Genomic DNA, 24,772 nt, shown 5'->3' with positions numbered 1-24,772 from the left:
ACCTCGTTATAATGCATACAACAATACAACACACGAATATCTTGGTTATATCCACAAGCAATATTCATAACATGCTGATATCAGCGAGAAATATTTTATATTTATATTGCTATATCTGATCATTCTTCATATCCGCATTCATTATACGAAGGTTTGATCTGCAACGGGAATTACATTTTAAAGGGGATGTTGCAAATTAGTAAATTTTGAGTAAAGGCCAATAAGTTCACTAAAAAGCTGAGAGTTTCACGTGAACTTGCTTGCAAGAAATGTGGCACTGCAAATGTTCAGCCGCTAAGGAACTAGAAGGGCGAGTATTAACTACTACAGCTTACAGATAAGTTGGCTCGTTTCCACACTGTACATCTCTCACCTTATCGATGCTTTACACTTTTCTGCTGCTGCCACACAAGTGTGCAAAATTGTTGCAAGCATCTCAATTTTATCAGCACACAACAATCTCCTAATTGGTGTGTTGGTGCAGTCACTCCTAGTGACCATGATGTTATGTCTGTAAGCATATGAAGTTTAGTATCCGAGTTAATATTCCCAACCTCATTATTCCTATGTGGCATTTAAATTGTTGCAGTTCCTCTTTAGTGACAAATTTCGCACGTTGAGCATTACAAATTACATCAGCTCCGCAGTGCCACCCAGGTAGTGTTTTGAAAATCTTAAGGACAGAGATGAATCTCTGAGTTGTGGACAAATACAATTAAACCTCGTTATAATGCATGCAACAATACAACACGCAAATATCTTGGTTATATCCACAAGCAATATTCATTACATGCCGATATCAGTGAGAAATATTTTATATTTATATTGCTATATCTGATCACTCTTCATATCCTGCATTCATTATACTAAGGTTTGAACTTCAACGCTAATTACATTTTAAAGGGCACCGAGATTTACCTGGCTCGTCAGCCGAGTTGCGTGGCCAAGACTGGGAGCGTGCCGCATTTTCTGTCTCAGCCGGCGACTTGTTGGTGCGACGTGAGGCCTTACTTGGGGTCCCAGCAGCTGAGTTGGTGCCTGCACCACTAGCTGCACCACTAGCTACACCAGCGACTGCACCAGCGACTGCACCAGTGGCTGCACCAGTGGCTGCACCAGTGGCTGCACTTGTGGCTGCACTTGTGGCTGCACTTGTGGCTGCACTTGTGGCTGCACCTGTAGCTGCACCAGCGGCTGCACCTGCGGGTGCAGCCCCTGTGGGTGCACTTGTGGCTGCACCTGTGGGTGCAGCCCCTGTGGGTGCACCTGTGGCTGCACCAGGAGCTGCACCAGAGGCTGCACCAGGCGCTGCAGAGGCATGTCGCGACTGGCTGGCTCGAGAGTGCGATCGGCTGCGCCGTGTTCGCAGGTGGGTGGGATAGACATCCGTGGGACGTGTTGATGCCCACACGTAGCCTAGGTGGTCCTCCAGGCTACTGAAGTTTTCCTAGAGAGGTTACAGAGTGATTTTGAATGGCTGCAGCCAGTGTCTAGAATAAATGTAAGATAAATGCAGTCTAGATAAATGCAGAGTAGCAGTCAGCAGTCAGCAGTAAAACCGCTTATGCCAGTACTGACAGTTTTACATTGCATCATGCATAGCATTTAATCCATAGAGACGAAGGGTTCATCAGAAGATGGAGATTTGAAAGGGTCAACAGTAGGTGAACACGGAAAAAGCTTATCACGGAGCCAGCATGCCAACAAAGGGCCTAGTCTTCGCCCTGACAAAGGCAAGTCCCTTGGAATTCTGGCTTTGTACAGCGATGATTTCCTTGTTTGTTCGTTGTGCATAATTATTACTTCTAACGAGCCAAACCAAGCCATCCAAGATGGTTTTAACTGCTAAGCATTGTGGGACCGAACACAAATTTCTTTTTAAAATGGTCTGCTCTTCATTTCAATACAGACTGATGTTGGTCCTATCTTGCCAAACAGTGTAAAGATATTATTAACGCGATAGCGTTAAGGGCCCCGTGTCGGAGAAAATTCGGCGTAGGCGTGCAATGTCGGCGGGTGGCGGAGAAAATCATCCCTAACCACGCAGGCCCTCCGAATATATTTAAGTACATGTATATGCCACGCCTTCTTATATGACATGCGGTATATGCGGGTTTATATTGCCACACCATTCTATCATTAATGTTGCTCATACCTTGTCTTGCATTCTTGGCAAAGCTATTCCCCGGAATTTTGAGAATGACAATCCACAAACAAATGTCATGAAAGAAAACACCCACAGCGCATGCCTTTTATGTTAAATCTTCTCAGACTGAAATATTAAAAGTACGAAAGCAAAACGGAAACCTGAAAATTATGCATTTTTTGGGGCATGGCTGTGCAATATCTCCGGGATCGCCCCACGCAAGAGGCCGCATTTCTACCAGAAAGCTCGCCTTCGTGCATAGCGTTTGCCGCCAGTGTTTCCCGATAACCATTACGGTTGCTTAAGCTGCAGTTGTCGGGAAGTGCGAGAAGCAGTCAGGGATCTTTAAATGCTATCGCGTTTCACTCTTAAAAGCGAAGCTTAAGTGTCCTCCAATTATTTTTGGCCTCTGACAAGACGTTTAGTACGGAGTCGAGTGAAACTTAAAGACAATCCAACTGGAATCTATTGGAATCCACAGAAATCAGATATATGGAGCTGACTGCAACTCTGCTATTTACCATACAGCCAGGTAAAATAAAGCTCTGTTTACTGTCAGCAGTGAGGACCAAAACAAGACTGAAGTGGTCTAGCTGCAGCTAGAAGTTGAATGTGCTAACCACTGATCTATCACTCAAGCAAACAGCGCAAACAACACCAACTCATGCATGGTGCGCAGTACACATGACAGTTTTAGAGAGCAAAGTCATGCATCCAGTTATTTCGGTAGGAATAGCTGACGGGAAGCATAGGCAAGCAAAGGTTCATTCACAACATTTTGGCGTAAAGTCAAAGCCACTAATTATGATGGGGCAAAAGGAAAAGAACCTAAAGGGGATGTATTGCTGTGATGTGCTGATGATAGCAATCAAACAAAATATTGTGTGGGTGCAAGATTAAGAAGGTATCAGGCAGAAGCCACCAATGAGTCTGAACGTCAATGACAAGAAAGGCGATTCCAGTGCAAACAATGATTAGAACACAAATTTAGTCATCACAAGCCCCTACATGCTGAGGCCACATGACTGCAGCACAACACATGAATGCACCCTCCTGCAGAATGGAAATAGTTGCAAATGTCAGTTGTTTCCCTCATAACCACAATATGTACACAACAAACATCCAACCATGTGCCAATACAGCAGCCATCACGGAAAAAGTTGGAATGAGCTTAGGTATACAGTGACAAGGACAAAAAAAAAAAAAAAGCATTTTGCGCATGTAACTACTTCCTTTTTTTTTTTTTGATTGTCATCAAGGCAGAGACTTGGAATAATGGACAAAAGCATAATGGCAACTTGCCCTGTAGAGGCCGATCCAATCCCAGGACTTGAGTTCGGTGTCCGCACTTGTGTAGTACCAGGCAAAACTGTCCTGATTGATGATCCAGGTACCCACAGGAAGAAAGTAGATGACTGGCTGCTCAGGCTTGGCAAACACCTGGATGCATACAAAAAGCAGAATTTAGTGCTATTGCTATAACGAACCTCCATACTTACTGCAAGCCACAAACGTATGCGGAAATGTAAAAAATTTTCGTACAATGTTCATTCCCTCTCAGTCTCCTGATAATGAAGTACTGTCATAAATCCGCATGCAAATGAGAACTGGAGGATGCATTTTTTAAAATACTCGTGGAAATTTCAAGTTTAGCCAGCTGCTGCTAGACTACTGTGATGAGCACATACCAGGTGCACAACATATTTGAAGACATTATGCAGATTTCAGAAAGAGCAACAATTTTTTAGATAAGAATCGAAGTATTTGTTCCAAAATTTTAGCATTCTCTTACCACTCCTTTGAAAGACAGCTGAATAAAACATCTTTAGTCTCAGTTATTGACTAAACTGAGCTTCCTCTATGCTCGCGTCAGATAGTGCATGTTAATGTTGAGCAGTGCTTCAACAATAGCAGAGTTTAGAGAGTTGTTTTGCATTGTGTGGATGCTTGTTAGTCTGCCTATCAGTGACACCCCTAATACATAGTAGAGTACAAAGTTTATATTGGGAACTAGGGCGCCACATTGAGGGCGACGTGACAACCACTGAAGTTCATAAACAGCCACTCCTGGATTGCACAGGCCCTATGGGAGCAAGCATATCAGTTGCTCAGGAGTGTCGCCTAATGATATCGTGCAAGGGAAGCTTGGCTGTTGACTCTGCTACTTGAAGCTACTGGGCAATGTGCATAATTGGCTCTTCATTGTTCTCACACATAATATGGCCTCTACCTGCTGGAGAAACTCAACCGCCTGAATGGTGTCTGACAACTGAAAGCACTTATTTTTCTTTCTGGACAAATGACAATTGGCTATAGACTGTTTTCATTCCAAAAAGAAGGAATTTGGTGACATTTAGGAAGGCAGCTATGTCCAAGCCGCTGTGGTCAGCGTGCAAGGCAACTAGGTCAGTGTGCGGCTTCATCTCCTCTGTCAGACCTGCAAGCCAATACCCTCGAATAAATGCGCTAGCTAAGTGACAGAACAATGGTGAAGAGGAAGTTAGGCGCCTAGACAAATAGAATAAGAATGATAGCGTCTAGGGCAATTCAAAGCCAGGTTCTCAAATACCTCGCACACCCATTAATCTTGTTGGCTGTTACCCTCACAAGTGCTCTTAATATTAAGAAATTATTGGAACAACGAGTAAACAGTGCTGCGAAGTGATAGAGCGATATACAACAATGTTCTGCCACCATTATCTTGCAACAATTCACTCAAAGATAGGCTCCATTGCATTTGAAAGTACCTACTTCTGTCATTAGCATCTGTGACAACGAGCTTTTCTTGTAACTATTTACTTCAAGCTAAAATACTCCTTCAAGAGGATTGATGCATAACCGCAATAAAGGGAGAAAAACTAAGTAAGCTTTGGACATGCAGCAGTGCAACATACCTTCAGAGTGAAGAAAGCAGACACAGGCTTGTGGTCACTCTGGATGTACAGGTCATGGCTGACATACTGGTGCTGCTTTAGATCAAGGGTCACATTCTCGTAGGCGTTCTTGGTGAAGCGGTAGAGAATCCTGTCAGTCCAGGCCGGCTTGCGCTGGCTACATCAGGAAAAGAAACGAAGAGAAGTTCACAAACCTGCACATAAACTTGATGCTTATGTAATGTGTAGAAAAATATTAGTCACTGCCATGCACAGAAATTCCATCTGCCTGCTCACATCTCTCACTACCATTAGCCCTGCCAAGCCCAATGTATCTACCATATGTGCTACAATGAGTGATACCTCAAAACTGATTTAAGCGTGGGAAACTTAGTGCACAGCACCAAGTAGCGTTTTAAATGCATAAGCATTTCTATGCTGACCCAAAGAGAAAACTGTCCGAGCGTCCGTCCGTCCTTCGTGCAAGACGATCGCTTTCAAGTTTGCCAGCTGTGGAAGGAGACGACGACGAACGCGCGAGCAGTGGCAGGAGCGCGTCTCTGCGACTACGTGACGTGTGCAATTGGGCATGCACTAAGCACACATTTAGTAAGCCAGAACTGAGGAGCAGCCGTGGCTTAGGATCGGAACGTCATTAGTGCACCTGGCGCCGCCACCTTCATTAGTTAACTTGCCTCATCAGTTCACATTGTGCCGCCTTCCGCAGCGGTTTGTGTTGCCCCAGCGCTGTCGCATTTATCGTAACGGTGCCAAGATGACCGCAGCCGCTGAGCAGTGCTATGATTACCAGCAGTGTTGAGTGTGAGCACTCAACACCACGTTATTACTACGAAATGCTTACGCATCATTCAGATAACTCCCTGAGGAGATTCCCCATAAATTTTTTTATGTGCTGGAGCGAGCTGTCAGTTGTGGGTAGTTCACCAAAACAACTCATAATTAATTATACTAATTAAGTTCTAACTCAACTAACATTTCATTTTGGTTTCATTGCCTTTTTTTTTTGTTCACATAAAGGTGAACAAGTTGTTCTAATTTTCCTGGATGTGGAACTGTTGGGTTTTACAGGGTTAAAATCATATTTAAGTTCACTGCTGGACAAGGATATTTGCCTTCTCACAAGAATCTTTAATTAACCCTGTCATGTGCCCACTGTGCACATTTTCCTAGTCTCATTATGCTGTCCGGCCTCTGCAGCCTCTAACTTGTGCTCTTGCCTTGGCATTCAGTCCTCGTATCTTTTTGGACCGCTGGCCACCAGCCCTGCAGACCAAATGCACACAGCAACTCGCACCCATCCTCTAACCCATGCTGCTCCCTTTGCATTTAGTAATGTTATGGCTATCGTTTCCCATTCCACTGTTCGTCGCATTCTTCGTCAGTTTCCTTTCGAGCCTTCCCGGTATCAGCGTACCTGAAGTTGTAGCCCATGCGGTCAATCTGGAACTTGTAGGTTGGTGCGAAGGTAATGTCGTTTTCGCAGAACTCGTGGAAGGCTTCACCTTTGCTGCGCACGCGGTTCAGCTGAAAACACAAACACAGTAAGAAATGGGCCATTGGGCAGCGAGCGGTTCAAAGCACATATAACTGCTAAAGCTGCTGATAACAATGAACCTAACCGACAGTGATCGAACAAACTGAATTTCTCATGCTTATTGACCATGATGATGAATAATGAAATTCTTTCTTTAGTACTATAATCGACCACTAACCGTATACTAGTACCTTTAGTGTGGTGCCCAGAATGAAAATTATATACAAGTGGTGAAAACACAAATACAAAACACAGACGATTAAAGAAATATATGGTAGTACAGTCACGAGCAATAGTTTGTGGACCAAAGGTGCCACGATTTTATGGGGTTTTTTTGCAGCCTGGGCATTCCGGCTGAAATCAAGAGCGCACAGCTACGTGCATGTGTTTGACCAATACAACGTATTAAGCCAATTCGAGGTCGTGGAGCTGCGCTTGATGTATTTAAATTTTTTGCTGATGCCGAGGTCTCTAAACTTTCACTTGCGACTGTACATAGTGGACTGAATGAAAAGCCATTTGCGGTCAAAATGATGAAACAATGGTACTTCACAGGCCCAAATAACTTTTCAAAGGACTCAAGACAGCAGGAACTTAAGGTATTGGTGAAACACTGTAACTGACAATAATAATTGACCATGCTGATGTGACAGCAATACAGTAAAACCTCTATATAGTGAACACGGATATAACGAATTATCGGATATAACGAAGTAAACAAAAATTTCTCGCCAATATTAGTGTGTAGCAAATATATGCTTATAACGAATATCAGATATAACGAATACGTTTTCGTGTCAGATACAACTTTGTTATAATGAGGTCCAACTGTATATAATTTGGCCAAGAGCCCATCAGATGTTTCACCCCCACATCGATTTTTCCCACCTGGTCTTTCGGCAGCATCTGGGCATAGGTGTTGTTCTCAATAGAAGCCTTCATTTCTTCCAGGGTGCAGTCATCCACACGGAAGTTCAGGTCCCCGAACCAAAACGTGTAGCTGTTTCAGAAACAGCACAGTTAAACAGTAAGCGCAAAAGCAAAACACTGCTATCTAGGCAACATGAAATAAAGGGAGTTCACTTACTCGTGCGTCAAAATGTTTGTTGCCTGGGTGTCAAAAAACCTTTGCTTCTCAATTATTGTGTTATACTCCTGCAAGTACAGAGGTGTAATTAATGAAGATATACAAAGGCGCCCGCTCGCTGCTGTGACCGTTTCCTGGGGCGCAAATATTATTATGGACATATCAGCACATTTTGCAGATGTTCAGCACTGACTCACTTGCAGCATGCTGAAAATAACGTGATCATGTATTTTTATTCAAAATAATACATGGCCAGGTCTCACCTGAGAACTTAACATCGGCCAGGCTTGCATTAACCCTAGCGTTTTTTGTGTGTGCAACTCGCATAACCTGAGCCCCATAACACACGCCTTAACTTGGCAGATTGTTTTACGTCTTGATATCAATATTCCTTGCCAACGAGTTTGAAATTTACCTGATTTTTTATGTTGTCTTCGAGCTTTTGCAAAAAAATTTTACTTTTAGTTTGTTAAATATTTAATTTTATTCAGTGAGCCATTAGTATAAGGCATCGGTGCTGTTCATGTTCATGGTACTTAGAAATAAGAATGAATTAATTTATTTCTTGGTGTAATGAGGGGGTAAAAAAGTAATGTTGAACAAAACAACATTAATTCCATAACAATAATAATCACTCTCCCTTTCATACCGCAGAAGTTTAGATTAAGAAAGTGATCAGAAACAAAAGCGCACATAGAATCATTAGCATGCTTTTATTCAGACACAAACTGACAAACCCTCTCCACATTAAATGACATACTCGCTTCAGTTGCAAATTATGGTGCACTATGAATAAATGTCAAAGTTACATAATTTTATTCTGAGGTGATGTAGACTCTATTGAAAAAAAAAAAAACCTAAGGATGGTAGGATAGTGTTTTGTGCATTTTGTAGTGGCTTATCAGAATTAGAAAGTAATTAAAGTTTGATTTGTATTACAGCCAGTCATGTCACATTTTTTCATACAATGATTTGAATCAGTGGCTGAAACCACATGCAAAAGTTAATTATTGGCTGCATGCATTAAGTGGAAGGAACAAGTTTTCCTACACTATTGCTGATGAATCGCATCATATTGAACATGCCGTCAAACATGATACAGTTGAACCTGGATATATTGAGTCTGAAGGGGATCACAAAACAGTTCAACGTATCGGTAATTCGATATATAAAATAACAATTTTATATACAAATTTTCAAGAGGATTTGACTGCTGTTCGTTATACACAATAAGTCATTATACGTATGTGGGTTCGATATATCCGAGTTTCGTAGTGCCTTCAGTAAAGTGGTTGTGTGTACCAATAATGTGCAGTCTAAAGCAATTGGGAGCTACAGTGTTACCCACTGTAGTTCCCGTTCGCTGTAGAGGGTCAAGTGGGCTCAATTGATTCGCAATGCAATGTCCGTTGTTTTTTCCTTACCACTATTGGACAGAACTGGTAAAAACAAATTGTGTATACAAATGTATGAAGCCTGACCATGACTGACCATGACCGTGAGTGATTTAGGGGATAATAATGTGAATTCAGAAACCCTTTTTCATATTGTGGAGGTCGAGGTGCATTGGAATAAAGTTTCCCGTCCCTTGTGTTCAAGGGCCTGGGTTGGGAAATATCGCTACTTGCATATTCTTACAACATTTTTAGCTTATGATCACTTCGCAACATATCTTTTCATAGTACACCTCACTTGTCACTGTCATATTTTTAATACACATATATTTTAAGCATTTATAGAGCAACTGATTTTAGGCCTCTTTACAGCCATGTTACATCCACAATTCATGTACCATTGTCAACTCATCAGCACCAAGTGTATGGCACCCTTTGGCCAGAACTGTCCCTTGCGGCAAGAAAAATCGTTAATCAATTAAATTAAATCGTTAATCTGAAATGAAGCTCCTTTCGACGATTTTTAATCTACCTTCTTTACTGAAACACAGCTGTCAAAGGTTGGAGAGGTGTGTTTATCACTTCCATATGTACAAACTGCCAATGGTATTTAACGTAGTGATCATGTTCTTGTTTTACAAGCTTGCAGCAATCAATTTGCTGTGCTATCCACAACTTCACATAAAAAGCGATCAAAGTAGCACTCACATTTATCCGTTGGAATGTTTCACTCTCGTGAGCAGCCAGATGGCTGTTGACAAAACAAATGGAGCAACCGTAGACACAAAGCCGTATCGTCACTCCGCCTTTGTTGCCCTTTTAAAAAGAAAGGAGACCGTTTAGTTGCTTTACTTTAATACAACTATACTACCAATTTTGAAATAGTCACTTCTAATAATAGTGAAGTCCTGCTGACAAATTTCATAAACTTCTAAAATTCACTGTAGTTCTGACTATTCTCCAGAAAATCCTTTAGGTATCCAAGGTATCCGCACAAATCTGTAGATGCGATAACACTACTCATGACGACACCGTGGCTATGAAAATTAGCAGCTACACTCTAGAGCACCGTCTATAAGCCCAGAACATCAGTTGCAGTGCAGTAGAGTTTACATTGTGGTCCACACTTAAACGAAACATGCAAACAAATGCCTTAAACTGTTTGGTTGGTCCAGCTACAAAGTGCCAACAGAAGCAGTGTGGTCACACCACCTATGGTCATTGCAAAGTATTTGATTACTGTTCGTCTATGTTCCAAGAAGTGTGCTGCCTTTGAAACAATAATGATCTATCAACTAGCTCATCAATATGTCTTGAACCACCTATGGTGCTAGCTGTGTGCTACAAGGCTGGGCGCTACCAGACTTCAAAAAGAAAAATGCACACACATTCCACACTCGCTTGCTCTGCTTAACAGTGGGTCAAACTGTATATACTATATAAAATTAAAACAAAAACAACAACATAAAAATGAAACCAGCCTCACCCAGACACCTCCAAGGCCAGTCCTAGTGTATGTGGACTGGATGCCCCGCAACTGGATCAGGTGCTCGCGCTTGGTAAAGATGGTCAAGATGAGGCCCTGTAGGCGCACATGCTTCACCTGCCAATCAAAGAAGACTGTTTCTTGCTTATTCCACACTTGCGTTTAGGCGAGTGCTCGGATTTCTTAAGTGCTTTTGATCATGAAATGAAACATATTGCACGTTAAGATACATATGGCTAATCTTTCATAAGCTTAGATAAGCTTTCATAAACTTTCATTCGAAACTTGGAAGTAGTAAGAGAAGCACTGTCCGACGTAGCAACAAAATGCACAAAATACAATTGCAGTTCCTCGGTAGATACTATAGAGTGTTCTCTTATTGCATGCTATACAATCTTCCTCTGGTACCAGAACTGTGGGAACACAGAGCGAATTTCTGTTTGGGCTAACTTGTTCATATTTGACACTACGGTGGAAAAGTAGCCCTCGTCGTCCTGTTGCGCTGTCTTTAAGATTAGTAATGTCAAACACAGTGCACTCTTAAAGGCTGCATATACCATTGTGGTTACTTGCCGACTGGGTGTGATTAAGAGTGCAATAGCAATTTCATCGAACATGAATCAACCACCATTTTAAGAGCATACTGCCACAGACTGTGCTTTTATTATGATTCTTACAGGCCACAGGCTGTACACAAGCCTTCCTTCACAGTCATTCTGTACGCCAGTCTGTTCATGAGAAGAAACTGCTCAGATGGATTATCTCAAACCAATAAACAAAAAACAACTCAACAATGTTTGCAGACTTTCCCTGCACAACAGGGGCCAAAGTGCACTGAACACTACGAAATTTGTGATGTCACAATGCCTTTTAATTGGCATTGCAGCCTGACCGTATAGCCTGGCCTTTAGTTCCATTACAAATCAGTCATCTGTTTTCACAAAAGAAATTATGGGAAGAGTTCGTGGATAATATAAACCAGTTTATGCCTGGTTTAATGTCTCCTTCTAGCATCCCTTTGGGGCAACACAGCTAAGCGTGAACCTTCAGTGACATAGATATGTATGCTTTAGCTAGTGTAGAATTAGCGTAGCTGATGTATAACTCGCTTTCAGAGAGCTAAAATAAAGTTACGGCAGCTCGTACGCATACTTGCCTTGACATAACTGTACTTGTGCAGGGCATTCCTGATGGCTTGAATCCAGGGCTCTTCAAAAAAGGCTTGAGACAGGAGGTGCTGAGGTCTCGCACTCACCTCCTGGAACCTGGAGTCATGTTTTTTTATAGAAGTTTGTCAGCTGTATGTATGTAACTTGTATGAACATCACACTGCTTCATCATCTACTGGTGTTTCAAGTAACTTGAGCCAACCTTAAAAAAAAAGGTACATCTTAGGTGGATGAGACTTAATGGCATACCATTTGTAATTGTCCTGAGTTACTCATAGTATTTATTAAAGTGCAATTAGTTGTCTAATTAGGTAAGGTCAATCAATTAAAATTAAAATTTTAGGTGTCTGATTGGTAAAGTTGTATAGCCTGCCCAGAACATCCACTGAAGTTGTTCCTATGACATTTTTTTTTCTTTTTTTCTGGGCTCTGAAGAAAGCATGTGAAATATGGAGGGGAAAAAAAAAAGAAACACAAGGACATCACATGCATACTTGCGCATCTGGTTTTCAGTGCTCACAACCATGTTTCCAAAAAATTAAGCTTGCATGCCCGTTGTAAAAGAAGCTAACAAGTGCATTTCAATATGATTTCCAACACTGGCTAATTGCTAATCATTTAGCACTACAGTGAATTTCTACATTACAACAACGATGGTGATATTGTCACGTACGAGTTTGTACCGCTGTGGACAAAATGACGTTGGTTGGGGGAAGAAGAGGCTGAAGTGTCTCGGAGCTCGGTAGATGGTGTCACCCTGGCCACAGAGCTACAACCCTCTGTATATATTGTAAATACATATATTTTCTCCCCGTAACATTTTGGTGGAAGTGCGGGGTAATCTCGCCACAAGCCGGCCCTGGATCTTCGCAGCGGGCGTCACATCGGTTCCGCTGTTATGGCTACTGACGCTGCCTCCGACGCTGACGCTGCCTCCGCCGCTCAGACACCGGCGGAAGTGGTACTAACCCAGCTACGTCACCCGGGAATCTTCACTGGCACTGGCAAGGTCGACGTCGAAGACTGGCTGACGTCGTATGAGCGCGTCGGTAAGCACAACAAGTGGAATGCCACACATTTGCTGGCCAACCTGATCTTTTACTTGGGAGGAACCGCGAAGGTATGGTTCGAGACGCATGAAACCGAAATTACAAGCTGGGACTCCTGCAAGGAAAAGCTACGCGATCTTTTCGGAAGGCCTGTAGGACGTAAAATGGAGGCCAAGCAAGAGCTAGCGTCTCGTGTCCAGACACCAACCGAATCATACGTCGCGTATATTCAAGACGTTCTGGCTCTCTGCCGTAAAGCGGACGCGGACATGCTAGAGGCCGATAGGGTTGGACACATCTTGAAGGGCATCGCAGACGATGCATTCAACCTCCTGCTTTGCAGGAACTGCTCAACGGTTGAATCCATCATAAAGGAATGCCGGAATTTTGAGCAAGCGAAGAGCAAACGCATCGTACAACGCTTCGACCGACTTCCCAATACGGCTGCCACTTCCTCCTGCAACGACCCTCCGGCATCACATCCGCCTGCCACGCCAAGCTTGACACAGGTCATCCGCCGCGAACTTGAGGCTATGGCTCCAAGTTCTCACTGTCCCCATACGCACGACAACATGACCATCTCGCTCATTCAAGCTGTTGTCCGCCAAGAAATTGCCAACATGGACATCCAGTCTGCCGTCCGCCCACGTCCCACCCCTACCACTCCTGTCATTGCCTCTGCTGCACCTCGCCAGTCGTTCCCGAGTCGATATCGGAACCCATCTGAGTGGCGAACACCGGATGACAGGCCGATTTGCTTTGCTTGCTCCCGGGTCGGTCACATCTCCCGCCACTGCCGTAGTAGCCGCTGGTACTCCTCGCCTCGACCATACGCTGATCGCCGCTTCAACCGAGACCCTCGGTCTCTGTCGCCCCTTTCTGAACCATACCATGCCGGCCTTCCCTCTCAGGGACACACAACTAGCCGCTCGCCCTCGCCGCAACGCCATCAGTCCCGCTCGCCTACACCTCGACGTCCCTCGTCCCCGTCCTACGCGGGCCGCTTCTCGGGAAACTAAGCAATGCAGCCCCCGGAGGTGAGGCTGCGTTGACGACTCGGACTGCAAAACCTCTGCTGACGCCTGCTGCTCGACCGAACCTTGTTGAAATTTTTGTTGATGATGTACCCGTTCAAGCCCTCATCGATACTGGCGCTCAGGTGTCGGTTATGCGATCAGATCTTCGTAGCCGTCTCCGTAAAGTCCTGACACCTGCCGAGTCGCCTGCCGTCCGAGTGGCTAATGGCAGTACAACAGTCGTGATGGGAATGTGCGCCGCCCGTGTTACCATTGCCGGTCGTCCTGTGTTAGTCCTGTTCACTGTACTGGCCGAGTGTCCCCACGAAGTGATTCTTGGAATCGACTTCCTGAGTGCTCATTCAGCACTTATTGACTGTGCAACCGGCACCCTTCGCCTTGAACTGCCCCATTACTTTGCCGACCCGACCGGAGACCACAAGTCACGACTTCGTGCTGCTGAATTTGTTCGCCTGCAACCTGATGCTGCGACCTACGTCCTCATGTCGCCTTCTACTCCACTTCGAGATGGTCCTTACGTGGTGTCCCCACTTTGCGACGTTCTCCTGGCACGCCAAATCGCACTACCCAGCTCCATTGTCACTCTTGTTAACAATCGAGCGTGGCTTCCCCTTCTGAACTTTGGTTCGTGTCTGCAAGTGCTTCCTGAGGGTGTATCTCTCGCTTTGCTGTCTCCTTTGGAAGAGTGTGCAGTAGCTGCTCTTACGCCCGAACCACGATTCGACACTGCTGCAGCTTCCGACCGTCCTACTTCAAGCAACGACAAGTTTACGCCCATGATAGCTACTGACCTACGGCCTGCTTACACCGACGCCCTTCGCCGTATTCTAATGTCCTGTGAAGACATCTTTGATTTTGGAAATCGCCCGCTAGGTCGCACCCGTGTCGTCACCCATCCCATCCTCACTGGTGACGCTCCTCCTATACACCGGAGGCCCTACCGTGTGTCAGCAGCTGAACGCCAGGTGATCCAAACGGAGGTGGACAAAATGCTCTCCAAAGATATTATCGAGCCTTCCTGCAGTCCATGGGCGTCACCTGTCGTTTTGGTTAAAAAGAAGGACAATACCTGGAGATTTTGTATCGATTACCGTCACCTGAATAAGATTACGAAAAAGGACGTGTATCCGCTTCCACGTATTGATGACGCGCTGGACTGCTTACACGGTGCCAGTTATTTTTCATCGATTGATTTGCGCTCCGGCTACTGGCAAATCGCAGTGGATGAACGAGATCGCGAAAAGACCGCCTTCGTCACCCCAGATGGTCTCTACCAATTTAAAGTGATGCCTTTTGGACTGTGTAATGCCCCTGCTACCTTCGAGCGCATGATGGACTCTCTTCTGCGCGGATTCAAATGGACCACATGCCTCTGCTACCTTGATGACGTCATAGTTTTTTCACCGACGTTTGAGAGCCACCTTCACCGACTGTCAGCTATCCTTGATGTTTTTAGACGTGCCGGTCTACAACTCAATTCTGCAAAATGCCATTTCGGCCGCCGCCAAATACGAGTACTTGGTCACTTGGTTGACGCTTCTGGCGTCCAGCCTGATCCTGACAAAGTTCGTGCCGTTGGGGAGTTTCCCCTTCCGCGTTCTCCTACCGATGTCCGCAGTTTTCTAGGGCTGTGTTCCTATTTTCGGCGATTTATCCAGAACTTTGCCGAAATCGCTCGTCCTCTCACAGACCTTCTGAAAAAGGACACCACTTTTCGTTGGGGACCCGACCAGGCTGAAGCATTTTCAACGCTTATCAGTCGCCTTACCAATCCACCCGTGTTGGGTCATTTTGATCCGCATGCCTACACCGAAGTTCGCACTGATGCAAGCGGCCATGGCATTGGCGCTATCTTGTCCCAACGACAGCGGGACACCAATCGCGTGATCGCGTATGCTAGCCGTCTTCTTTCTGCACCAGAGCGAAACTACTCGATAACAGAACGTGAATGCTTGGCCCTTGTTTGGTCCATTGCTAAGTTCCGCCCTTACCTGTTCGGTCGACATTTCACCGTCGTGACAGATCATCATGCCTTATGTTGGCTATCCTCACTCAGAGACCCGACAGGCCGTCTTGGCCGCTGGGCTTTACGCCTGCAAGAGTACACGTTTTCCGTGTCCTACAAATCTGGGCGGTTACATAAGGACGCCGACTGCCTCTCCCGCTACCCTGTCGACCCACCGGATGGCACCGAAACCGATACAGATACCTGCGTTTTGTCGATCTCCGACTTCTCACGCATCGCCGACGAGCAGCGTCGTGACCCATATTCGCGATCCATCATCGAACGCATTACCTCGGAGCAACAGGACGCTTCTCTCCGTATGTTTGTTCTCCAGGACGGGACCTTATATCGACGCAATATGAATCCTCATGGTGCTGAACTGCTCCTCGTCGTTCCCCAGCATCAGCGCTCGACAATTCTCTCGCAGTTACACGATGCGCCTACCGCTGGTCATTTGGGTGTCTCCCGTACATATGACCGTGTGCGCAGACGATTTTTCTGGCCTGGGCTATATCGCTCTGTTCGAAGCTACGTCGCTGCCTGCGAACTTTGCCAACGCCGCAAGAAGCCTCCATTGTCTCCCGCTGGCCACCTTCAGCCTATCGATATCCCCAGTGAGCCATTTTTCCGCGTCGGCCTGGACCTTCTTGGCCCATTTCCTGCCTCATCCTCGGGCAACAAGTGGGTGGCTGTTGCGACGGACTATACCACGCGTTATGCCATAACGCGGGCCCTCCCTACAAGCTGCGCAACTGATGTGGCTGATTTTCTCCTCCATGAAGTCATCCTACATCATGGTGCCCCACGTCAGCTACTCACCGATAGAGGCCCCTGTTTTCTTTCTAAGGTTGTCGACGACCTTCTTCGTTCTTGCTCAACGTCCCACAAGTTCACGACGGCTTACCACCCACAGACAAACGGACTTACCGAGCGCCTCAACCGTACACTTACGGACATGCTCTCCATGTACGTGAGTGATGATCACCGGGATTGGGACTGCACCTTACCTTTCGTGACGTTTGCGTACAATTCGTCGCGTCACGATATTACTGGTTATTCCCCGTTCTATCTACTATATGGCCGTCACCCTCTCCTGCCTCTTGACTCACTGCTCCCTTCTGACGCCACCACTACCACGTTCTATGCTCACGACGCCATTGTTCGCGCGGCCGCAGCACGTCGTATTGCCCGTGACCGTCTTCTGGCATCTCAGACTATCCAGAAGCACCGTTACGACAGTCATCGTCGGGACGCTCATTTCAGCCCTGGGTCCCTTGTTCTGCTTTGGGTACCCTCCCGTCGCGTCGGCCTTTGCGAAAAACTGCTGCCACGATACGTCGGGCCATACCGAGTTCTTCGCCAAGTCACCAGCCTCACATATGAGATCTCACCTGTGAATTCAAAGTCTTCTACCACCCCAGGAACTGATATCGTGCACGTTTCGCGACTAAAGCCCTATAACTCGCACGCTGATTCGACACCCTAAGAAGCATCGAGACGATGCTTCTGCCGCCGGGGGGTTCATGTCACGTACGAGTTTGTACCGCTGTGGACAAAATGACGTTGGTTGGGGGAAGAAGAGGCTGAAGTGTCTCGGAGCTCGGTAGATGGTGTCACCCTGGCCACAGAGCTACAACCCTCTGTATATATTGTAAATACATATATTTTCTCCCCGTAACAATATTGCTGCTTGGACACTGGGGCAGATTGCTTCCTTTTACAATGAACATGTGGCCTTCATTCTTTGAAAACATGATTAAGAGTGTTGTAATCTAAACACACAAGAGCACAGTGATGTCACTTTTTTCTTCTTTTCACATTTCACAGGCTCTCTTTAAAAAACCTGCAAAACAAATAAATAAAAGTGCAAAGATGACATAATATAAACAATTTCATTGAGTGTTTTTGAGCACGTGTTACAACTTTTCCAATTAAACTTATTCCCTAAAGCAAGTAATTCAAATTGTTCCCAATTGATCTTGGCTATAGTTAGCTAACTAATTGGACTTTAAAATAGAATATGAATAACTCAAAGTTGACAGCGAATGGTAGACCATTGGTCACACTTGCCGAACATGTACTAGTACCTTTATTTTTAAAGCTTGGTTCAAGTTCTGTGAAATATCCGGTATATTTTATGTGCATGTACACCCACCCACACATACAGTGATGCCCCACATTCCAGCAGCATTATTTCCTGCTATTGCAGTTTCTTTCTTGATTTCTTTTTATTACCCAGCTGCGTGGAGGTAATAGAACTGTCAAAGAAACTTTGTTCTATGCTCTCAATTGAACAAAAATAAATTGCATTCCTTTTCCTTTTTTTTTATGACATGCTTTGAGCTACAGTTTCACACCAGGCACAGTGCTCCAAATTTATGTGTTTACTTGTTTGTGTTTCATGTTGTATGGGCCTCCTAAGTAAAAAGAATTTTCTTAAAGCAGTAATGACATGTTAGTTTCGACTTGTAATCTTGCACCGAAGTCCTAACGCTCTAAAGCTAAAAAAAAAGAAAAAAAAAAAGATACTGGCAAATGTCATAATGCTCTAAATAAATTTAATATAATATATTTGTTTCATCAACCCAAATTCGGTTTCGTTACCCAGTGGGTTGATGTGCCATGACGTCATGATACAGTGGTGGGCTCCGTTCCTGTGATCGTTGTGGCTGCCACATGTGAGTGCAGCAAGAATAAACATACAGCGTTGTTGTTTATTGTTTTATGACCAACATCGTCACACCTAGCCTTAATGCTACGCAACAAGAACAAATTTCTGTTGTGACGTCACGACGTCAATGACACCATGCCGGCATTTTGAGACCAACGCTATATCAAATTAAAATATCTTTCCAAGTGTTTCCCCACTTTCATACTTCTTAAGTGTGGTCCTTTCACGTACGACCCACCGTGGTCACTTAGTGGCTATGGAGTAATTGCACTGCTCAGCTCAAGGTTGCAGGTTTGATCGTTTGCTTAGATTTGGGTGCATGCTAAAGAACTCCAGGTGGTCAAAATTAATCCGGAGTCCCACACTTCGGCGTGTCTCACAGTCAGATTGTGGTTTTGGTTCGTGAAACCACAGAATTAAATTTTTTAAACAGTTTACACACGTAAAAGGGCATGTTAGAGCCTCCACAACTCCAAAAATATGTGTCAGTGCTCCTTGAGGAGGATGTGCAGCAATATGGAAAGAGATGCACTGTGTTGCACCCACACTCAATAACTCACCCAATGGCGTACATGTCTGGCAATGCCTCTGGAATTATGGGAGGCTCTAGGCCCAAGGCACTGCGGAGGTCTGCGATTGGTGCTCGACAGACTACATTCCATGTCAGGATGTACACCCTGCAAACGTAGATGCTCATTAACACGCATTTCTCCGTTTTCCAGCCATTAAGCCATAGATAGATGGTTCATGAGGTTGACACATTTCGGAGCTCTCATCTTCAGGACAAAACGATAAGAGTTGCAGCAGTGAAGCAGACAAATGTGAAGTGCCAGCGTTTGTCCGCTTTGCTACATCCCTTGTCTGTCGGCGCTCTTTGTTCTGAAGATGAATGTATACCAGCTTGTCAGGGGTTTTGGTTCTTTAAAGCTTTAAAGCCCCAGTTATGTTCTGAAAGGCTTTGAAGGCGAGCTCGTTGGTATGCATCCATGGTAGAACACAGTGCTAAAGACACGGACAGAAGGTAGAGCACAGGACGCAGCACTCATCCTGTCTTCTACCTTCTGTTTGTGTCTTTAGCACTGTTTTCTACTGTGTTCTGAAATATTTTTTTTGTAATGGCAGACATGCTTTCTGACCACTATGGTTGGCATACAATGCAGTAGTCAAATTTTGTCCCATCTGATTGAGTGTCCACTAAGGGATGTACGCAGCACTAGTTTAGTCTTGTAAGTGCACGCAATAGTGTGGTCACATTAACGCGACAAATTCTTAAGTCATTCTACTCTGCATATTAAAAATGTTTTGCAAAATAAATGCACATGAACTGGCAGAGAAGATTCACACAACCTAGCATACCGTTACCCAAAGCAGCAACATTTTGATTCTCACAAATCCATGGATGTTTTTCTTTTCAATACCGAGTTACTTTGTGAGAAGTGGCATGCCATGTTTATGTTCTTCACTTATAATCACAGCTACATTGATCACGAACCAAAGAAATTCACATTCAATTACGCATGGAGAAATGGTACCTCAGTCCATCTTATATTTTAAAAACTACCGCACATTCAGCATTCATCATTACAGTCAAGGGAGCCATATCTTCATTTAAGTGAGGGTCAGAAATTTTTTTTTATTTATACAAAAAGAAAAAAAAAGGTTTTGCAAGAAAAAACATAAAAGAAGCCAACACGTGGAAGTCATGTTATGTCATGGTAACTGCCCTCCACCATGACTGTCAGCATGACTGGTTAATTTCGATAATGATCGGTGAACAGTGTACGTGCATCCCAATTATGAATCCTAATTCATAGTGTAAAGTATTTAATATGAAGACTGCACAAGAACAACTTTCTCACGCAAAATCTCATTTGCTTCTCTCTTTGAAGTTGTTTTATTGCATCCATTTCTTAATTATTTTGTCAGGACACATGACTCGCTTAAGTGAGACACTGTTTTAATTGGTATACTTAATACAGTGCAGTGCGTGGCCTCTCTTTACTGCTGTATCATATATTTAATGTGCATAATATCCCATCAAAAATATAACATGCAGTTATAACAATAGTTGGATTTCGTAAACACACACACATATGTGTGTATGTATATATTACAGGGTGTCTTAACTATCATGCACCAAGATTTAAAAATATGCAAATGCCACGTAGCTGAACATGAAATAAGGTAACATTGTTTGCTGTCACTTGAAGATAGATTATTTTTTTGCATTCTGCCTAATTACATCATTAGTCTTAATTAATCAAATTCTCAAACGTCATAATGAGATGAAAAGTGTAAATTAAAAAATTGTAGAGCAACATGAAAAACTCCCGATACAGCTTTTGATACACACGCAAAGTTGCGTGGCAATTTTGCGGGTATTCGCGGGCTTCTTTCATGGACGGAAAAACACTTTTATGCAGCACGTATTGAGCACCAGAAATCTGTATCGGGAGTTTTCATGTTGCTCTACAATTTTCTCATTGACACTTTTCATCTAATTATGTAATTAGACGAAATGCAAAAAATTATCTCAGTATGTCCAAGCGACGGCAAATAATGTTACCTTGGTTCTATCCAGCTATGTGGCATATTTTTAAATCTTGGTGCATGATAGTTGGGACACCCTGTATATGTGTGTGTGTATATATATATATATAGCCAAAATTGCTTGTAATATGGAAGCTATGAATGTGGTAGACAAGCTAACTTTTTTAACAATATAGTCCTTCATTTGCACACATTGGCAATGTTAACGAAAAACAACAAAGAAGAAAAAAACAGGCAGGAAAGAAGACAAAAAGTAGTTGGAAATTACCTTTACAGTTTCGACTGCAAACACTGTTTTTCCTCACAGCTAGTATATGAGCAGATTGTTTATTGAAGAAAAATTGTGCAGCGAATACCAGGTCACTTACTGGAAATCTCGGAGCATTTTGTTGGCTGGAGTGCTTTCTGGAGGCATGGCAGACACTGTTCTAGTTACCCTTGATATGCAGAGGCACTGGCGTCAAAGAAAACTGAAAAAGAAAGTACAATCAACGTTCGTCTCGCATTACGTAGCGAGGTCGCATTATCGCGCGCGCTTCCTCCCTCCTGAATTCTCAGCTCAAAATTGTAATGCAATTAAGGTTCGCCCGGGTACCTAGCTAGCCGCTCGCCATATGCTCAGAAGTGTCAGACCACAAACAGCGCCCAGTTTCGGTCCAGCGCGGCACCAGTATGCGGAAAGTGCTGCAGTGCACAGCAACGACAGGTTTGGAGCACTAGCCGTCCAGCGGCATCATTAACAGTGTGCGTGCGCGTGTGTGTGTGCCACTTTTTGACGGAATCTCCAAGGATCAGTCTATCCGAAAGGCCACCATCTCTTCCTTTTTTTCATTGACACTACCGCAGCTTGTGCTAATATCTTAGCTACGATGCGCCGCGTAGAACACTGGAGAAATTTGCAGCAACACCTCCGATAGCTTTTCTTTTTTTTCTTCCTTGTCCCTCTTTCGAACTCCGTTCTCGAAGACGGCAACACAGAGTAGCAAGAATTCTCGCTCACCGAATTCCGCAATCGTCGTCCACCCAATCACACAGGTCCAGAGTGCAGATTATACAGTTTCGATTGGTGCGGGCTTCAAGACGGTCAAAGAGCGGTCCCCCCGTCACGTCCGGGAAAAGTTTCTCATGTTCTCAGACTCGTCCGAATACCTGCCATGAGAAACACGGGGCGCGCTATGCAGCCCGTCCGCGGTTGGCCGCTGCAACTGCGCGCAACAAACTCGTCCAGCATGACACACTCGCATTCAGTTAGCAGCTGCTGCAGAAGAAACGGCAGTAGCCCATAGCGCCAGCAGCAATGATCGCTGCGGCCTTTTCTACATTTGCTGGCAGCCTTTGCCGATAACGAAACTAAACTACAATCAAAAACAAAACGCAATTACGTCACACGCAACAACATAGAGCGCACTAGAGAAATTATAGTCGACACCAGTCTACACAGTCCTTGAATCAGAATGCTTGCAGCGCCTCTGTGCTTGATGCAGTGACAAAAACAAAATGTATTTTTTTTTTATGTTCATATAAAATAAAATTTTCGAGTAACTTTTCTTTTTGTAATAAGTTGTCTAGTACGTCAGCAAAGTGTTAGCCATGTCCTGAGCACACTAATATTCTATATATTTTAGTAGCGTCCGTCTACGTTCAAAATGTGCGTTCTATCGTGCATAATCCATATAGTAGCGCTGCAAGCGTTACGTGCGCCAAATAGTACAAATCTTTGTTACATTTATAGCTTGTAACGATCCGAGCGCCCCCACCCCCGTATTCATCGCGTAGTGTTCATTTTTGTAAGATCATCGTCGCACTAGTCGGTAAAGTGAAAACGTCGAGTGCACCCGTCCGCCCGTTTCTTCAGCCGTCATCGTTAGCGTGTAGTCCGAAAGGGAGGCGGTGTTTGCCGTTCGCTGACCGCCGGTGGATAGATTTGCTAGCGGGAAGGCAACGAACGTCAGGCGTATCCCTCGCTCTCCTCTTTCCGCAGTGCCAGGCGGCGTTGAAAATCATGCTAGTCCTCGTGCTGGGCGATCTGCACGTCCCGCATCGCTGCCACAGCCTGCCAGCCAAGTTCAAGAAGCTGCTGGTGCCCGGCCGCATCCAGCACATCCTGTGCACGGGCAACCTGTGCACCAAGGAGTCGTACGACTACCTGAAGACGCTGGCCAGCGACGTGCACGTCGTGCGCGGCGATTTCGACGAGAACCTCAACTATCCTGAGCAGAAGGTGGTCACCGTGGGCCAGTTTCGCATTGGGCTGTGCCACGGCCACCAAGTGGTGCCGTGGGGCAACCCGGACAGCCTGGCACTGCTGCAGAGACAGCTGGACGTGGACGTGCTCATCTCGGGACACACGCACCGCTTCGAGGCGTACGAGCACGAGAACAAGTTCTACATCAACCCGGGATCGGCCACCGGGGCTTACAACGCACTCGAGAGCAACGTCATTCCGTCGTTCGTGCTCATGGACATCCAGTCGTCCACCGTTGTCACCTACGTCTATCAGCTGATAGGGGACGAGGTCAAAGTGGAACGGATCGAGTACAAGAAGTCCTAAGAGGCACCCGCCTTCGTCGCAGACCGCCGATTGAACGTTGCGCCGTTGCGTTCGACATTCCTATGGACCAGGGCGGCTTACTGCTGGAACCAACTCATTCACGTTGTTTTCCTAGTGTCGCTACCATACCAAATGGCAAAATGGGAAGAGCAGTGTGTGTGTGCGTGTGTGTGGTGTGTGTGCGCGCGCGCCTGCGGTTGTTGCCCTTTCGCAGCGTAATAGTGCTCCAATTATCGGGCTTAGCGTTTTGCTAGTTCGATTGCAGCACTGCTAGAACCGAAATTAGAGTCGGCAGACCCATGTGCGCCGTACTCGCCTTTTACAATTGTATTTACAATGAATATTGAAAAAGAAACAAAATTGTGCGTTTAAAACAACTATTTGTTTAAATTTTGCAATTGTGTCAGACCCTATTTGTTACCGTGCAGTTTTTTTTTTTTTACTAAAAAATGCAGGCTTAAGTTAACAGTCTACCTGCAATTTGAATAATTAGTCACAACAAGGATGGCCTATCTGATTATTGTGCTTTCTTATGCTTCTTTATGTATATATGTGAATGTTCATTGATTTCTTATATTTCCTGTTCTTCTCTACAGTCACAGTCACTTAGTTGAATGTGTACACTGAGATTTCCACTTTAATAAAGGAAATTCCAGTTTATTAGCTACTCGTTTGAGGCTTGCCTCCACTTACTCACCACAGTACTGTCTGGCTTGCCTTACGCTGCTCGAAATGTCAACGGTGGCAGACTGCTTTTCCTTGAGCAATCTTCCGATGCAGGGCTTGCCAGGAGAAATCATGGGAACTGAAAGAATAATGTAGAAAGTCTCGGTGGAAGACTTCAGCAATCGAGAAGTGAGCTCTCGTCGTGGCTGTTCAACTAGAGCTGGTATAAGGGCCAGTGTTCAGGTCGCCAGCTGTGGTTACAGTACATAACAGTGTGCCTATAGATTCCTATTGCTGAAAAGCATTTCAAGTAACGCAGAGAATGAGCACAAACAGGTTGAAGTTTTGCCCAACATGCCAAGGTGATGACAGGAATAGTGAACGCATCTCGCATACAGTAACCTTGCACTGTTTGACACAGCGTTATTTGCAGCAAACAATACCTAGGAAATCATGAATCTGCATTGTGGAACTGCAGCTTTTGCTTTTTACTCATTTATTCCTGACACTTCTCAACGCTGGCTTCATTTCAT

General features: G+C 44.8%; 2 protein-coding genes across 9 annotated transcripts in view; one reads left to right on the top strand and one right to left on the bottom strand.

Moving 5' to 3' along the window:
- LOC119446199 (inositol polyphosphate 5-phosphatase K-like) overlaps positions 1–24,387 on the bottom strand; it is a 33,380-nt gene extending 8,993 nt beyond the window's left edge. Inside the window, exons 1-14 of one of the 8 annotated variants that reach the window (XM_049663990.1) lie at positions 22,023–22,385; positions 21,391–21,492; positions 19,033–19,149; positions 11,698–11,806; positions 10,542–10,658; positions 9,764–9,871; positions 7,662–7,729; positions 7,463–7,574; positions 6,455–6,564; positions 5,041–5,197; positions 3,449–3,586; positions 1,240–1,447; positions 1,177–1,200; positions 919–1,140 (exon numbers count right to left, since the gene is read on the bottom strand). In XM_049663990.1, the coding sequence (XP_049519947.1) occupies positions 919–1,140; positions 1,177–1,200; positions 1,240–1,447; positions 3,449–3,586; positions 5,041–5,197; positions 6,455–6,564; positions 7,463–7,574; positions 7,662–7,729; positions 9,764–9,871; positions 10,542–10,658; positions 11,698–11,806; positions 19,033–19,149; positions 21,391–21,437 (1,537 nt within the window). In that variant the 5' untranslated portion in view covers positions 21,438–21,492; positions 22,023–22,385. Of the gene's footprint in view, positions 1–918; positions 1,448–3,448; positions 3,587–5,040; positions 5,198–6,454; positions 6,565–7,462; positions 7,575–7,661; positions 7,730–9,763; positions 9,872–10,541; positions 10,659–11,697; positions 11,807–19,032; positions 19,150–21,390; positions 21,493–21,617; positions 21,969–22,022; positions 22,386–24,270 lie in introns of those variants that run through there. The other 7 variants (XM_049663987.1, XM_049663986.1, XM_049663988.1 and 4 more) reach the window with 7 other exon arrangements.
- LOC119446196 (vacuolar protein sorting-associated protein 29) lies at positions 22,826–24,240 on the top strand. The gene has a single exon (XM_037710557.2). The coding sequence runs from the start codon at positions 23,025–23,027 to the stop codon at positions 23,571–23,573; it is 549 nt and encodes a 182-aa protein (XP_037566485.1). The 5' UTR covers positions 22,826–23,024; the 3' UTR covers positions 23,574–24,240.
- Positions 24,388–24,772: the final 385 nt, after the last annotated feature.

The sequence above is a fragment of the Dermacentor silvarum genome, chromosome 3, assembly GCF_013339745.2.
Source record: "Dermacentor silvarum isolate Dsil-2018 chromosome 3, BIME_Dsil_1.4, whole genome shotgun sequence".
Taxonomy (NCBI): domain Eukaryota; kingdom Metazoa; phylum Arthropoda; class Arachnida; order Ixodida; family Ixodidae; genus Dermacentor; species Dermacentor silvarum.
The sequence above is the reverse complement of the archived record's forward strand: the minus strand, read 5'-3'. Positions and strand labels throughout refer to the sequence as shown.